Genomic DNA, 16,654 nt, shown 5'->3' with positions numbered 1-16,654 from the left:
TTTACATGGTAATCAATTTTAGTAATTTTACATGGCAACATATAAAAACAATGCTTTATGGTTTCTAAATTGGCTATACGTTTTGTATGTAAAAATAGAATAAACAAATTGGGCAAACTAATGGCCATAGCTATCAAAAAATTACATTTCCCAGTTGCGTCGTAGGGTGATGGAACAATAAAACAGCGTCAAATGGAAATACCCAAATAAATGTTAAGCACCTATAAAGTGTACTTAAGTGCTGTGCTTGTACCACCTCTGTATAACACTTCTATCATGTCAGCCAAAGGACACAGACTGTTACTGTCATACAGACACATTTTAGATTATACATATATGCAACAGCGCCCCCTAATGTTAAAATGCAGATCTGCATCGACACAAATAAATTCAATTTAACGAAAAGTTGACTTTTTTTGTTTCTCTTTTTCTTTAAATAATACTAATAAAAAATTGTAAATATTTTTATTTTAGTTTTAAAAAAATCCACAAGGCTCTTCTGTGATCTTTTCAGTGAGACTTTTGCTGCGAATCTGCGGAAGTGAAATGAAACCGAAGCCGACGTGAAGCCGGCAGGAACCCACGTGTTCAGCTCCAGGGAAGCACCAGGAGGCTGCAGACAGGCTGTACTGTGTGTATGTGTTAGAAAAGCTCCTTTAAAGTCTCGTTTTTTTGCGTAACAAAGCTTGGGAACATTTTTCAACCATGTCTTCGTTCAGGAAAGCGCTGAAATCCCGACAGAAAAACCACCATGAAAGATCTCAGGTGAGCGTTTCACTGGTTTGTTGGCTAGCATGCTAGCTAACTAGCTAGCCTAACCATGGCAGCTAAAAGATAACAACTGGTTGCAAGCAAACTTAGAAGTGTGTGGTCGTGTTTTGTGGCATGTGAAGCAAAAAATACAAATACTGAATGTGTCTTTACTGTTTTGTTCGAGCAGCCTGGCTTCAGAAAACATTTGGGATTGCTGGAGAAGAAGAAAGACTACAAACTCCGCGCAGAGTAAGTTCATGCTTTAATTTTTAATTAAAACCATTATTGTCAAACGTGGCTGAGGGATGCATGTTTAACGTTTTAATTCTGTTAATCATAGTGACTATCACAAGAAGCAGAACACCATTGCTGCTCTGCGGAAGAAAGCTCTGGAGAAGAACCCGGATGAGTTTTACCATAAAATGATCAACTCTCAGCTGCAGGTAAGATCAGCATCACTACCAGAGAAACATTACCTCACCTTATAGTTTCAGACATGTGTGGTTCTCGCCTGAGCATCTCACTGTTTTGTTTTGTGCTTGTTGACAGGATGGAGTTCATGTAATGAAAAAGCAGGATGAGGAGGTGGAGGTAACGGAGGAGCAGAAGAAGGTGATGAGGACGCAGGATATCAAATATGTGGAGATGAAAAGAGTTGCAGAGGCTAAGGTATGTTTAGTTTTACCATAATAAATCGTGATAATGCATTCAGACAAGGTGGATCGGTGGTTAGCATCATTGCCTCACAGCTAGAAGGTCACCGGTTCGCTTCCCAGTGAGGGCACTAAGATCTTTCTGTGTGGAGTTTGCATGTTCTCTTCGTGCAGCGTGGGGTTTTTTTTAGAAAATGTCACAATTTTAAGCTTAGATTAAGTCAAAAGCTTTTACATTAAAAACTCTGACAACAACATGTCTTTGCGATAACATTGCATTCAAACTCACCGACAGGTTTTGGAGTTCAGAGAATCTTTAGAGTTGTGTTGCTGCTCATTGAACAAGTAGTATATGGGAGTAAAGGCTGTGATGTGGCGTCACTGGCTTTGAACTTAGCTTAAGATTTTAAATGTCTCAGAAGCTGCAGTAGCAAGGCTTTAAAGCTGAAGATGCAGGTGCAAAAGCTTTTCAGATGCCAGTCATGATCATCTGACTTTTTCACAGGACTCAATGTTTTTTTCTGTGACAAATCAAATTGCACTGTGCTATATGTGCCCAGTAGACCACCTCTGGGGATTTAAAAAAAATATATATATATATATGCTAGAAAACATAAACAGCATTGCATGAAAATTTCTTCCTTGAAAGTATAATGTGCTGATGACAATCTCACAACCACAGTTGTAGACTTTTCTGTTTCATACGTACAAACATAAGGAGCCGATTGCCTCAGCTTGCATAGTGGGGCTGTTTGTATCATTATCCTTCTGAACTGGGTTCTGGTTCCAACATATATGGCTCAACTACTCCAATATTGCAGAGTGCTTTAACGGTGTTTGAGCAGAGTCACAGGTGAGCTGGTGTGCTTGAGTGGTAAAGGATGTATGACAGTAAAGGTGGGGACTAAATAGATCTGCACAATCTAAAGGAAGCAACGGTGTACCATTAAATTTAGGCCATTTTAATGCAGGAAGGGATTATTTTCATTGCTAGAAGTATATGTAACTTTGACACACAGAGATGACTCTTGAGGCATAAAATCAATGAACAAAGAGAGACTTTAAGTGTAGTGGCAGCAGCATGGGCATACAGAAAACCTCCACAAGTGAAGATGCTCATGTTGGTTCCTTCTGTAATCGTCTTTCAGAAAATCGAGAGGCTGAAAGGAGAGCTCCACCTTCTGGATGCAGACAGCAAGCCAAAAAACAACCACACATTTTTTGTGGATTCTAAAAAAGAAGGTAAATATAAATGTCTGGTAGATGATTCATAGTAGTGAGTACTTTGATTGGTTTGTTGTGCATAGATGCTATCCTTTTTTAGTCTTGGTTTGCCATGATATTGAGGTTACTGGAACATTTGAGATTAACTTCCTTTGTGCCTTCAGTGCGTTCATTTGACCTGGCAAGCCACCTCAACACGGCTCCAGAGCTGGTGGATAGAGTGTACAACAGACCAACTCTGCAAACCCTGGAGACGAAACGCGTCCAAGGAATAAAGCCTGGCATTATGAAGGTCTTTGATTGTAATGACTGTAAATTGCACACATTTTTTAGTTGTAATATTGTAATCTTTACTGACAAATGTGTTCTTTTATTTTGTCTTTTTTTTGCTGTACGTGCAGAAACTGGCCAAGCAAAGGAATCATCAGTATAAGATCCTTTCCCAGAGGATTGACAGAGAAAAGAAAATGTTTGTCATCAGCCAGAAAATCCAGACCCGCAAGGACCTCCAGGTAAGGAGATGGATCATAAACACAAACTGAATGTTGGCATCAAGTGTGTGTTATGGCTGTCTTTATTGCAGTGCTTTTATGTTTTCCTAATGCTCTAGGATAAAACTAAGAAAGTGAAGGTAAAAAAGGAAACACCCAATGCTGCGGCTATCTACAAATTTGAGACCAAGAGGAAACGCTGAGAAGGAAGTGGGGGAAAATATCACTTTTGGGATGTAACACAGACATTTTGGACTTCGGCCCTATGGATCTACACACCTTTGATCACAACAGAGACACTTGATCATATTTTTTTCTCTCTTCATTGCTGCAGATTTGTACATATTTATCATAGACATGCAATTTCTTTCAAATAAATCCTGACTTGGAGATAACTTGTGGTTGACAACTTTCTGGAACAGTAGTTAAAATTTTAAATTTGAATTTTAAGTTGTTGTTTTTTTTTACCAGTGGCGAGTGGGAGAAGGGGATGATTCATGAAAAGCCTCAGGCTGAATTTGAAGCAAGAATGTGGTATGTGCTCTGGTCAGTTGAGCCATTAGAAGTGTGGCAGTATGTTTTCGTGCCCCTGTACCACCACTAGGGGGCATTAGTGTACTTTATGACACCAGGAAAAACGTTGATGCCTTCCTAAGATACTGGAACGTAGATCGCAGGGAGTAGACTGAGCTGGATCGCAGCGGTTCCAAGTAAGACCCTCCGTTTGGACTTTAGAGTCAAATCACCATTAAGTCTGATTGAGTAGGAGGCCATGTGTGGCGTTAGACCCTTCATCTGCATTTTTAACCTGTCAGGAAAGAAATGCTCCATTTCAAAGCTGTCTCAGAGGCAACCAAGAAATACATTCCTCTGATTTAAAAATAAAACAACTTTAGTCGCCCTCTGTAATCCATAAGGAATTCCATGAGTTGAGTTAATGCTGTGTTTACGTTTTCCTCTGCACCTTGTAAACTCAGGAAATAATAATAAATGTCCATGTCCTATTGATCAGGTATTTTCATTAAGTCACTGCTACTTGACATGTAAACCAATGGAAATCACTGCGGGGTGTAAACAGTATTAGCAGCTATGACACCATATCACAAAAAGTGATGTTGCATGTATGTATTCTTTCCATTAACCTGGTGCATTGGTAGGTAGTCATCCATGCTTTGAAGCCAGGAATCACACCTGGACTGTGTGTGTTGTGAAGGCACAGGTTCAGCTGGGCCTTCACAACCTGTGAAGGACACGTCTTTGTTGCAGCACGCCTCTGACAAACCCTTTTCACGTGTCACAGCAGGGCAGACACAGCTGCAGCTAATAAAATTAAATATGATTTAGGTGTCAGTTTGCAAGCATTGATAACAATAACATTATTGTCAATGCTTGCTCATTAGCTCACTTTAATCAAAATTACCCATTATTAATTTTATTAGCTGCAGCTGTGCTTATGCAATGACACCTCTGTTAAAAGGCTCCCTTGAGAGACAAATTGTTACAGCTATATCAGTTTCGACAGTTTATTCCTATTTAGGGAGTTATCTCGATGAAAAGCTGCCTTCGACTGTCATCAGGCGTCCAAATTTATTTATTAACCGAATCAAGTTAAAAATATGGTGATAGTGTATTTTTACAGGAGACACTTTGACTTGTCATCGTACTAAAAAGCATTACAAACATTAATGATTGCTTTCCCATTAAGGCACGACAGCGAGCCAACAACACCACAACCGAGAAACTGAAGCAGCTAAATGGAATTCAGCTATTGTTAATTTTATTATTTACACCTGTGCTTCTCTTACTGTGACAGCTCAAAGTGTACACTGTAAAAAAAAAATAAAATAAGGGCTGTCACTTCTCATGTCTTCCTCACATTCCCACAGGGTTATGGTGTTTGGCTAATTAGACGTTTCAGGAAAATGTGTGCCGGACCTGGTTTGCCTGGATGGCAAAGTGGAGCAACAACAAGCTCTGATGCATCGTTGTGCTCTTTCTCAACTCTTCTGTTGATCCCCCTTGCTGTCCACTTCCTGTCTGGACAATTGAAGTTGGTTGAGTGAAGATTTTTTGGGTCTCTGTGACACACTGAAGCACCGTATTTCATATTATCAGCAGAATGTAGTGCTTTCTTGGTTTTCATTGTTTCATCTTTCTCCATCAACTTCTATGTGGTCATCTGTGTGCATGTGGCAAGAGCTCCTGTAGTGTATGTGTGCTCACTTCCTTCAGCTTATAGTGTGAAATAGACTGAAGGACTGGCGCCAGGCAGCAGATCACAGTGACCCGGGCTTGATTGATCATTGTGGTGGCAGCAGCTTCATAAACAGGGCCCATCCATCAGCCTCTCCTGGGAGACACCGGAGGAGAAGAGGGAGACAGTCGGATGTGTCACCAGGCATATAGCGAGAGGTGGAGGGGATGCAGGAGAGCGAGCGGAGGCCTTGGCCCAAACACTGCTGACCAGAGCAAAGGTGAGCCAACAGCTCAGGACGGGCCAAAACTGAGAAGGAGTGACACTGGGTGTCCATTTGGCTTAGCTCCTCTCATTTAAAACCCAATACAAAGCTCCCCGCTTTACAAAAACCCACAAATTATTCTATCAGTGGAGAAGCTGATTTAGATCTTTATCAGCACATTGGTATGTGTACATGTGTTGTATGCATGGATGGGTGTCACTTCAAGTCACACGAGGCCCTTGAGTGGAATTTCAGCGTTTGACCATTCATGCCAGAATAGTGTTGTACCCAGTGCATAGTGACAGTGACATCCTGAGCCAGCTCTCCCTCCCTCCCTCCTTCCCTCCTTACTTACGCCTTCCTCTCACCCTCCCTGCCCTCTGTTACTGCGTCACTCTGCTCAGAGAGCGTGCGTGGACTGGGACCCCGGAGGCCCACTGTCCATAAGCGGAGGGGGTGGAGGTCGTCGAGGAGAGCCCAGGGGTCAAAACACTGTGTGCGCAGTTCCGGGACCCCTATCTGACTATGCGACCCAAGCACAGACAAGCCACTGTTCCTCCTCAAGCTCTCCTTTCATTCACCCCCCCCAGCAATGGGACTCTTACGCCGGGGTGCTTTGGCAAGACTCTGGGGTGGGCAGTGGGTGACCTTCTGATTTTAAAGATATAGACATGCATTCCTCTATTGTCAAAAACCTCGTAATTCATTTGACTACTTGCACAGGCCATCCTGCCGCCCCCCCCTACACATAAGCCATCTCTAAAGTTAATGACCCTTGAGGTTTGTTAACGAACAGTCATTTTTGGAATTAAGGGGGGGGCTGGAAGTGGCTTACTGTGTGGTAGTCACACAGCTGCAGGCTATGACATTGACCCTGATATATAGTAACTGCCTGAGAGTGAAAGTGTAGCCTGGTTAAGAGAGTGCACGATACAACAGATCTTTGTTTAATTATCAGACACATCACGGGGGAGAAAATCTTTAAAAAGGCACTTTTTGCAATTGGTTACTTTAATCCCTTTTTTTTTTTTATTGCTGTACAATACTTTTTATATAAACTTGCATTGTTGCAGGTTCTTCAAACAAGGGAGATTCTTTTTTTGGTTTCACTCATTTGGGGATTTTTTTTTCTTTTAAAGAGCAAGTTCACTCAAGTAACAAATATATATCTTCTCATTTACAACAAGTGTTATTGAGCTATACGTGTATTTACTTCTATTTGCTCAGGTTTTGAGATATCCACCACTGAGACCTCAGCCAGCATCCCTGTACAACACTGCTGCTTTAGGTATGAAAAATGTGCATTCAAAAAATCTTTCTGAGAGACAATATGCATGTCACCAGTGAGCAGTTTCATTGTCAGAGTTTTCTACTACAGAAATGTTGTTACACAAACTGTTTAATGCATTCTGTTGATTAGTCTGAGTGACAGGGACACTGCTTGAGAAAAGTTTTCCAAAAAAATAAATGTATTTCATTATGCAGAAATAACTGATACAGATTAACTGACTTCTTAGGAACTTCCAGGTTGTATTGTTTTTACATTTTCTTATGATTAGACGATGCAGGCTACAAAATTAGTAACCACTATCACCTCCCTTAACCTGGCACTTGATCCTTACAAAGCACAAGTGCTGCACCTCCACCCACCTCATTCACTAACACAGCTTCGCCCTGCTGCAAAGCCAGCATACAGAGCTGAGGTTAAGGATGGTTAAGGACAGTACTAATCGATCCTCCAATTACGGAGACCCAGAGAGTGAGAGGTAGGGAGAAGAGAGAGGTAGCCTGGGGTTTGAGTGTTGGGAGGGTATCTCCAAATGCGAGGGGTGGGGGGATGAGAGGTAGCCTTTATCTACGGATCCCTCTCTCCTTTAACTTGAAGCCGGGTGTCATGGGGCTTTTGAAGTTGTGCAAAGAGAGGAGGGACAGAAGAGGGGGAGGAAGGAGGGGTGGGTTGGCGTGCAAGGCAGGGTCTCTCTCCATGCCAAGGGGAAGATGTCTGAAGGAAAATCTTTACAGCCTTGACAAAGCCCCTGATGTGCGTTTTTGTGTATTTGTGTGTGTGAGTATTTGGATATCTATGTGTATCTTAGCATGTTTGTGTAAGTACGCATGTGTGCCTGAGTTGAATGTCTGGCTCATGCAATGAGGTGGGGATCACTGAGCCTCCTTTTTAAATTGCTGCTAATGAGCCCTGGCTGGCGAGAGGTACTCGAATTGATTAAATTTGCATGGGAGCCTAAATCATGACAGGAGCCTCATACTTGTGCACCCCACCTCTAGGTGCACACACACACACACACACACATATACACAGCACCCCTGCTACGCCCCCCACCTCCACATCAGACCTACAGGGGGTATCTCTCTGCAGGAGAGTGGGCCAGGATAGACCAGGGGGAGGGTGTGTACACGTGTGTGTGTGTGTGTGTGTGTGGTGTTGAGCGGGGCGTGGAGCGCACCCATCTGCCCCAGTATTACTGTCAGTCCATCATTCAGGGGAATGCCAGGCGCGTGCCTTGGGGACGTGTTCATTACGCTTTAACTACCGGATCTGTCCTTGTCTCACAGCCTCCTTGTGTCATTGTCTGCCTGAGATTGCGTGTATGTATATTTATGCATGTGTCTGCTTGCATCACAATTGAACGCACCTAGTTCATGTATATGAGAGGAGGAGGGAAGCAGTGTTTTTTGAAATTAAGCGATATTCTGGCAATACACACACACACTGGACTGCGCTTGAGTTTGATACAGTAGCTGTGACTTTTTTAAAAAAATGATTAATTATATTGTTCATCTCTTGTCTTTTCCCTTCATTATGATACTCTCAGAGTCTTAATCTACCTCCATCTTTCTTACAAACACACAAACACACTGCCACGCGCTTTTGTGTTTCCCAAATATGTTGCTGCGTTGCTTCTCTAGCACTTACCTCTCCAATGGTAACTGTGTGACAATGCACCATGAGAGCTACTTTGTGTGCACACGTGTGCCTCGTATCTATACTACTACTAACAGTGAGGTGTTAAAGCGAGTGTAAATGTGTGCGCTGACGGGGGACAGTGCTCGTGCGTGGGTAGCCTGGGTGATTGCAGTAATCAGATGGGGGTGTTAATCAGAGTTTGTTCGTCAGTGGCCTGATGAGGGGCGATGAGGGCCGCTGATTGTAATGTGATGCTTCGATCGGTCTCTCTGACGACTACAGAGACAAACCGCCAAGAGAATCATTATCATACCATACACTTTTTTTCCCCCCCTCACTTTTGGAACGCCATGACAGACTGCCAGAGAGTAAACAAACAAGCAAAAAAAAAACCCCGCACTTCTACACGCGTGTAAGTATGTCACTGGGAAGACGCAGACTCAATTATTATTATACAGGATGTTTTCATTCCAGTGGACACAATGACGCATTGTGACATGATGGGTTATACATCACTATTTAGGTGTCAGTGTCACCCCTATTGAATAACAAGAGCAGGGGGAAGGGATGTGTTGGGGTTAGAGGGGAAGACGAGACGTTGCTGGGAGAAAGGTTTGGGGGTTGGGATGTAAATGTGACCCCATGGTTTATAGTACCTTCTTGCCACAGACGGGCTTGCATCAGATCTTTTTCCCCTTTTTCTTTTTTTTTTTTTTTTTTTTTTTTTTTTTTTTGCAAGGAGGGGGTGCTGACGCTATTATGGCTGCCTCATCAGCCAAGTCCCTACAAGGGCTGATACAAATTAATTAACCTAATTAGGGGCTGTGATTGCGGGTGTGATTATAGGGGCTGGAAGGGGAGGGAGGGATGGAGGGATGAGGCGGAGAGGGATGGTTCATGTAGGTGGGGGTGCGCTGGCAGCCAGGGCCCAGGCGATGATGAGCCGGGAGGTGTGGGAGAGGAGCCAAGATGCTCTGCATGGCTAATCAGGAAAGCTAGCTAGCTTCAGCATTCCCTCCCCTTTCTGTTTTCAATTCTCCACCTTCTATTTACTTCTGTTTTGTCTCTTCTTATCATCTAGTTTTCATCTTTCACCACTTTAATGCTTTACTCTTTTTCTGACGGTGTAATTTCACAATGCTCATTTCTTTACTTTTTCCTCAACTTCAGATGTGCTTCAGGTGAGCTACATATGACCTTTGTGGCAGAACAAGAAAAAAAAAAGAGCATTTATTTGACTAAGCAGGACTCAAGATTCATCTACAAAGCTGTAGTCTGCCTTTTGTTGATGTTCTGTAGTATCATGCTGCATAGGGTGCAGTGCAGTGCTGCCTATTGTTCACTTTAACTGTACTCCCCACAAGGAACAGAAATACCCTCTGGGAACAACACATACAGTCGCACACATGCACACAAGCTCACACAATATCTCATCCTTTCGTATGCACAACCAATCGCGGCTCAACTTCAGATGCACAGACTTTCTGCCTCCCTCTCTCGCAGAGCCACACAGGCACACTCTAGAGGAGCAATATTTAAATCTCCTTCTATTTGTATTGGAAACAGAACAAAGATATTCTTCAGACCGAAGCAAAATGTGTTTTCTTGCCGGCATCAGCAATTCTAATGTTTCTAATGAGTTGGAGGAGAAAGAGGAGCAACTGGAAGTGGTTAGGTATCAGTAAATAAAAAAAAAAAAAAGAATCACAAGCAAAGAACAGAAACACCAGAAAAGTTCCTCAGAAGTGCAGTTTGAGGCTTCCACCTCCTAAAAAGTGCAATACACTTGTGCCAGTATTGTCCAGTGATTGCAATGTCACCTTTGAATATTGTGGCTGTATCTGCGCCTCACTAGGTATGTGGTGGATTGTGGCATTTGATTTCCAAGATTGTGCCTTTAGCTGCCTCTCCCTCCCTCTCTCTCTCCTGCTCTCTCTATCTCACTTTTCTCTTCTTCTTGCTCACCCGCCCTCTCACGGTTAGTGTTTCTGCCTCAGTATCAGTTGCAGGGATGTGATTAGGAAGTCACTAGCAGACAGTGATAGGGAGGTGTTCATATCACCGCTCTAATCTGGAGCCCCAGGAAAAAAAAAAAAAGAGAAAAAGCCCCTCTGTATTCCTCTCCCAAGGATTGTGCATCGTAAAGGGCTGTCAGGCATCCCTTCATGTATGGAAAAAATCTGAGGAGGATTTTTCATCAAACATAAAGGTTACAAAATGAAAGCAAAGAATAAAAAAATGTGAGATTTTTAAAGGAATAGTTTGACATTTTAATAAAATACGCTTATTTGTTTTGTTGCGGAGTCAGATGAGAGTGTCGATACTACTCGTATGTATGCGTGTTGAATACAAAGCAACCGGTTAGCTTAGGTTCAAAAGCAAAAACAAGTGGAAAAATGTAGGAACAAATGCACCGTCTTTAAAGCTGTCTAATTACCTTGTTGGCTCCTGTTTATTCCAAAACTTTAGTATCTTCTTTGCCAGGGTTATTGACTTCAGGAAGTCACTTCTCCCAGCCAAGAAGTAGTGCAGCACATAAAACTACAACTTTGGAGAGAGGCAGGCGAGCCAAGGCTAGTTTCCAGTCTTAATCTGTCTTTCTCTTGACTCCACCTTTATATTGACCAAACAGATATGAGAGCACTGATTGTCTCCTCCAATCGCAATTAAGTGTATTTTCCAAAATTCCACAGTATTCTTTCAATCAGTTGAGCTTAATTAGAAATAAAGTGAATATGACTTATTTTAATGAAGAAAAAAAACATTGTGTGCTTTGCAAAATTTATTATTGTTAGGCTTTATTTTAAAAAGACAGCGAGACATGTACACTTAAACTACATTCTATTTCAGAAGTGAAATCATAACAAATGTTGGCTGGATGTCAGGAGTTTGTCCCAATATTCCAGCTTTCACACTTTATGTATTTCAACTTTACCCTCTGTGCTGCCTGACCTTCCCTCACAGCCTGTGATCAAAACCCATTCCCTGCAAAGGATTGACTGCTTCCCCACCAAGCACACCACATTCGGACCGGGCAGTTTCTGGCAAATTTAACATTTCGGATTCAACAACATTTTCATTGCTTTTGATCCATGTAAAACTTCATGATACTGCTGCTATTTGTTGAGCTTTTACACTAACAATTCTAAACATATGAATATCTTAGACACACATGACGTGAAATGTTCCCAAAACAGTAGAAATAAGAATAAATAGCATCAATCATTATATGACTACACATAAGAATTTCACGCTGCCTGTCGTCTTAATGATGCATTACATATATGTGCTGATGCAGCTTGAGTCTTTGTGCTTATCCTATGTTTCATTAAATCATTTACAGTTCTGCAATTGATAAGAACTAGTGTGAAGCATTTGTATTCCATATGCATCAGACATGGAGAGAGGAGCATCACAAGGAAGGTGATGCTCGGATTGAGAAAGCGTATGCATGTGTATTTGCGTGTTGAGGGAGAGGGACCCTAGCGATTACTCAGGCCTTTGAGAAGTCCCCGTCTCTTGGCTCCAGTACTCCAGCCTCACTGATAAGCGTGAGCCCTGTCAGAAGGAAGGTAAATACGGCACTTAAGGATTCCTCTCTCATTCTGTAGTCACACTTACGCTTTAATTAAAGCTTGGAGAGAGAGAACAAGAGAGAGCGATAGCCCTGCAATGAGCCGATGCTATCTGAGGGCCAGGCAGGTAGAACCACTGGGAGATGAGCCCGAGATCTGGCCTCCGACCAGTGTATGCACATGTGTGTGGAAGAGAGAACAATACAGTACATGTTTAAGCACATGCATATGTGCACATGAATGCACACCCCAATGAAACTGTTTTTTTGCATGTGTGTGTGTGTGTGTGTGTGTGTATGTGTGCAAGACGCTTTACGTTGCTCTCCCAGCTAAACAGCTGTAGCAAGGCTGCTATCAGATATTTATAAGCGGCTCATGAATATGGATGGGCAGCGAGATGGGACTGATGTTTGTCCTCTAAGAGGGGATGAAAGGAGAATGTGCTCCCTTCCCTGAGAGACCAAGTCAGGGCCGTTCACAGAGCAGGGGATGGGAGCTCTGGATTGGGAGTAGGAAGAGGATCGGGGTGGGTGCTGCTGGTTCAGGACAGATGGTAAAATTTAATGAAATGTGATTTGGATACTCAAGGCAACGCATTTCCCTTATGGGTTTCTAAATTAAAAACTTGTAGTGAAGTATTAGCGCTGCCGTCAGAAGGTTTTTTTTTTCTACTTCCCTCCCACATTCTCCATTCAAATCTTTGACTTCTTTTTGAATTGTGAAATTTGCATTCCTAATAATGAACTAAGATTCTCTACTATTGAAAAAAAAAAAAAAAAAGCAGATAAGAAAATCTGAAGGTTGTTGATCGGTACAAATTATTTCATAACTGCAGAGCTGACATATCTGTATTTTTAAAATGATTTTTTAGTCTATAGTGCTCTTTCAAGATTATGAGTGTTTTAAGTCCAAAATTTACTGTCCAGTTTTGTTTTGTTTTTAATTAAACGTGTGCATCTTAAGTCTATTTAGAGAAAGGGGATGAAACACTATGTGTCTTTATCCTCTTCTAACAGAAGTCCTATCTTCCTGGCCAAATGGAAATTTAGTGTTATTTTTAAAAAACAATTAAATGTCTTTATTATCGTCACAGTAAATATAGAATGTCCTTGTCTGTAGCAGTCACTCTGATTCCCAGCACCAAACATTTGGTCAGGGGAGTGCGTAACTGACCTAAGTGTCCACAGTAGAGGTCACCACATTGAGAGACAGGAGCAGAGGACGCCAAGCACGGGGTCAAGCAGCAGTGCTGTACTACAATGTACCTTTCAATGCTAATCACTGAGTCATCTATCAGAGCTAATACATGGGCGCTAAGCAACCTGTACATGCATTAGACCTCCCCAATTACCATAATGGGTTGGTTTTTAATATGGCTAATAGGCTGGCACGACCTTGCCCATTCACTCAGCAGGTACATGGACCCAGCCGATGTGAAATGGACATATTTAGAGACTAAATGACCATTAGGGACTTTTAGCTGTTATGGGTCCATAGTTATGCGTCTGAAAAGGGGAAGGCTAGACAGATGGACAGATGGATAGATGACAAACAGGAACATTTGCGGGCAATAGATAATAAAATGAAAGGGGAAAAAGCAGAAACTGTGATGTATGCAGGAGAGAATGGATATTACTGTTGGTTTTGCTGTTTCGGAGTACAACGCACAAAATGGCTATTCTGCGTGGCAGCGTTGTGACCATGCAGCCCTCTTCATGTCTGAATGTGCCGGTGTAGGAGTACCCTGTGGGCACCGCGGGGAAATGCGTCAATGTGGGTGCGATGTGGTACCCAGAGGGCGGATGGGTGGAGAAGAGAAGGGGCAGAATCTGAAATATGTGCCTCCGCAAAACCCTGGGGGGGTTAACATTTTGGTTTTCTCTGAGCCTTTGTGGTAGTGGACAAATGATCCCAGGAGTTGGACAATAATGTTTTTATGAGACTCTAAATGTTGAGCTCAACAAGGTCAGTGTGGGAGTGTAATGGTCAACACGTGGCCAGGCTTGAACTCCGGCAGCTTCGCAGTTGGTCTGGGGGCTCGAGGGGAGGAGAGGAGGTGGGAGGAGAGCAGGGACTCACCCCTCGGGGTTTCTTCAACAAGCCCTCACTTTGTTCTGATGGGAGACAAGAGCCACTCAGAACACAACGTACCTAGATGGCCAAACCATGCCAGGCTTGCCCAGACTGGGTCTTGTAAACTGGCCTTGAGAGATAATGTTTCCCTGTAGCTAATCTGTGCCTGGATGCCCACGCCCTGGCATCTACCGAACAATAACCCTTTCCTGCTTCAAACAAGAAACCTTTTCTTGGGCCCTCTTGTCGACTTTTACTGTCTATCTGTCCCCTGTGTGGGGGGTTCAGTGATTTATCTGTTTGTAAGTCGGGATAAAGGACTTCACTGTAGTCTGGCTTTCCACTTCCCTGTCACTAATATGAGGGAGCTGTGTGAGTCTCAGCTGAAACTAAGGTGTTCATACATGATGCTATTAAACAGAGCTCTTAATTTCTTACAGAATTTTTTAAACATATACTCTCGTGTCTGGCAAAGAAAGTTTTTGTGCTGCGTTTTGTAGTATATACTGTATTTTTAAGGTTATTCACTAGCGTTCTGTTTCACTGTTGACATTTTTAGGGGCGTTCACATCTGTGAACATGTGTCTTTTAGCACATACAGTATCTGCATGTGCACCTGTTGTTAGTTTATATGAGTTTTTTGGTTTACAGCCTTTAACACACAGATGAGGTGGAAGTGTATTTATATCTAAGCTTGTATTTACATCTGCTTACAGTTCACTGGGAGGAATTCATCTCTCAGAAAAAATACTTTTTAGTACACATGCTACATTTTTTTTGCATCATTTCAGCTAAAAAAAAAAAAAGCTTCTACGTGACAGAAAACTCAAAGCTGTAAACAGGCTTTGAGTCCTAATATGTGTCTGATGAAGCATCAGCTTCTTACATCAGCTGAACAGATGTTTAATAGGACAGAGCCCAAAAAGGCAGCCTCATCTTGTCTTTCCTTTGTCTCATAGTCCCGATAGTCACAATGTAAATGAATAAAGCCACGGCATATATATGTGTTCCTTGGACGCCCCAGCTTCAAGGTCCCCTGAGTAAAGCCGTATGTCTGCTGTTAAAAAGGGCTGAAGCAACAGACAGCTAATCAATAGATCAATCATAACATTTCCACTTCAAATCAATTATACTGTGACTTCCTATCCATCTTCGTTCCTTTGTTTCAATAGACTGTGCCATATCCTTCAACAGTTATTTGCTACATTTGATGTTTTATTAAGAATTTCTCAATTCGCTTTTATGTCTTTAGTCACAATCTATATATTGTATATAGTATAATTTAGTGAGTCTCAAAATTACACGACAACACAATGAAAATTGCAGCTACATTTTCAGAGAAAGAATGATAAAAAGTCAAAGAAGAAAGAGAGACAGAGAGAGACAGAGAAAAAAAAAAGTAATAAAGAGGGCACTTTGTTTCCAATCTGCACGCATGAGCTTGTCTTTTCGACCATGTTGAATTCCAGCCATTCAGATGACTGGAGTGCGTAGGCCAGGCCTCCAACGCGTTTCCCCGTCACCATCACAACAGTTGCCATTCATGAGGCTCCGCTAGCTGTGGGGACATCTGCACCACAACTCTTGTCACCTCAGTCCCTCTTCCCTGCTGCACAGTGGCCCGCTGAAACAAACACACACACACACACACACAGAGGCACATGCGTACGCTGACACACGTATATGCACACACACTGAACTTCTCCAGCTAAATGCCAGCGGAGAGAATCAGAAGGGCATCAGAGATGGCTGTTGTCCACATACGCCTATGTGTGGTTTTTGTGTGAATGGGACGCAAGGGTGGGGAGGTCTCTGATACAACAGGGTGCTGACGGGGGTGGCACATAGCTTGGCCCGCTCGGGTGTGTCACGATGCTTGGGGGATTGGGCGGGTGACAAACCCAAGATCTTCAAGCAAAACGACCTCCTGGCATTCCACGCAAGCTTCTTGCACCACTGTGACGTGGGTGGGCCAGGTGACCTTTGAGCCGATGGATCCAGCTCATATGTGTCTATTGTGCCATTGACTCTGTATCAATTTCATACATCTGCAGAGTATGAATCTTACTGGGTTCTTATACAAAGCTTAGTGTTCAGACTCAATACAAAGCCGTCTGAATGCAGCCAGCAGAGAAAGTTATTCATTTGAGTTGTACCATTTCACAGCATGAGCAACAATACACACAGTCAATCATCTCGTATCTGTAATTGTTCATAGCTTGTGGAGTTAAAAAATCACTCAAATATGTCTCAGTAGAGAAAAGTATTGTATAAACTTCCCATTCATGATAGTCTGAAGCTGGCTCTTCTGCTGGTATTTCACACCATTGGGTGCTGGGCGTTAACACAGAGGTTTGTTGGACAAACATCCAACGCTGAGTAGGAGCGCCAAGCATCACTGTTATTGTTACTGCTTAATGCCATGCACCAGCATTGTTGTTTTGCAGCAATCAACACATACATATGTAATAAAGCTGAGAGGCAGAGGGACAATACGAGC

General features: G+C 42.6%; 1 protein-coding gene across 1 annotated transcript; it reads left to right on the top strand.

Annotated features, from left to right (window-relative positions):
- Window positions 1-589: 589 nt before the first annotated feature.
- utp11 (UTP11 small subunit processome component) lies at window positions 590-3,516 on the top strand. The gene is made up of 8 exons (XM_008291893.1): window positions 590-765; window positions 941-1,002; window positions 1,094-1,196; window positions 1,303-1,422; window positions 2,555-2,648; window positions 2,795-2,922; window positions 3,032-3,142; window positions 3,241-3,516. Exons 1-8 carry the CDS (start codon window positions 706-708, stop codon window positions 3,322-3,324), a joined length of 762 nt encoding a protein of 253 aa, XP_008290115.1. The 5' UTR covers window positions 590-705; the 3' UTR covers window positions 3,325-3,516.
- Window positions 3,517-16,654: the final 13,138 nt, after the last annotated feature.

Source organism: Stegastes partitus, unplaced genomic scaffold (genome assembly GCF_000690725.1).
Source record: "Stegastes partitus isolate 25-593 unplaced genomic scaffold, Stegastes_partitus-1.0.2 Scaffold768, whole genome shotgun sequence".
Classification (NCBI taxonomy): Eukaryota; Metazoa; Chordata; class Actinopteri; family Pomacentridae; genus Stegastes; species Stegastes partitus.
The sequence above is the reverse complement of the archived record's forward strand: the minus strand, read 5'-3'. Positions and strand labels throughout refer to the sequence as shown.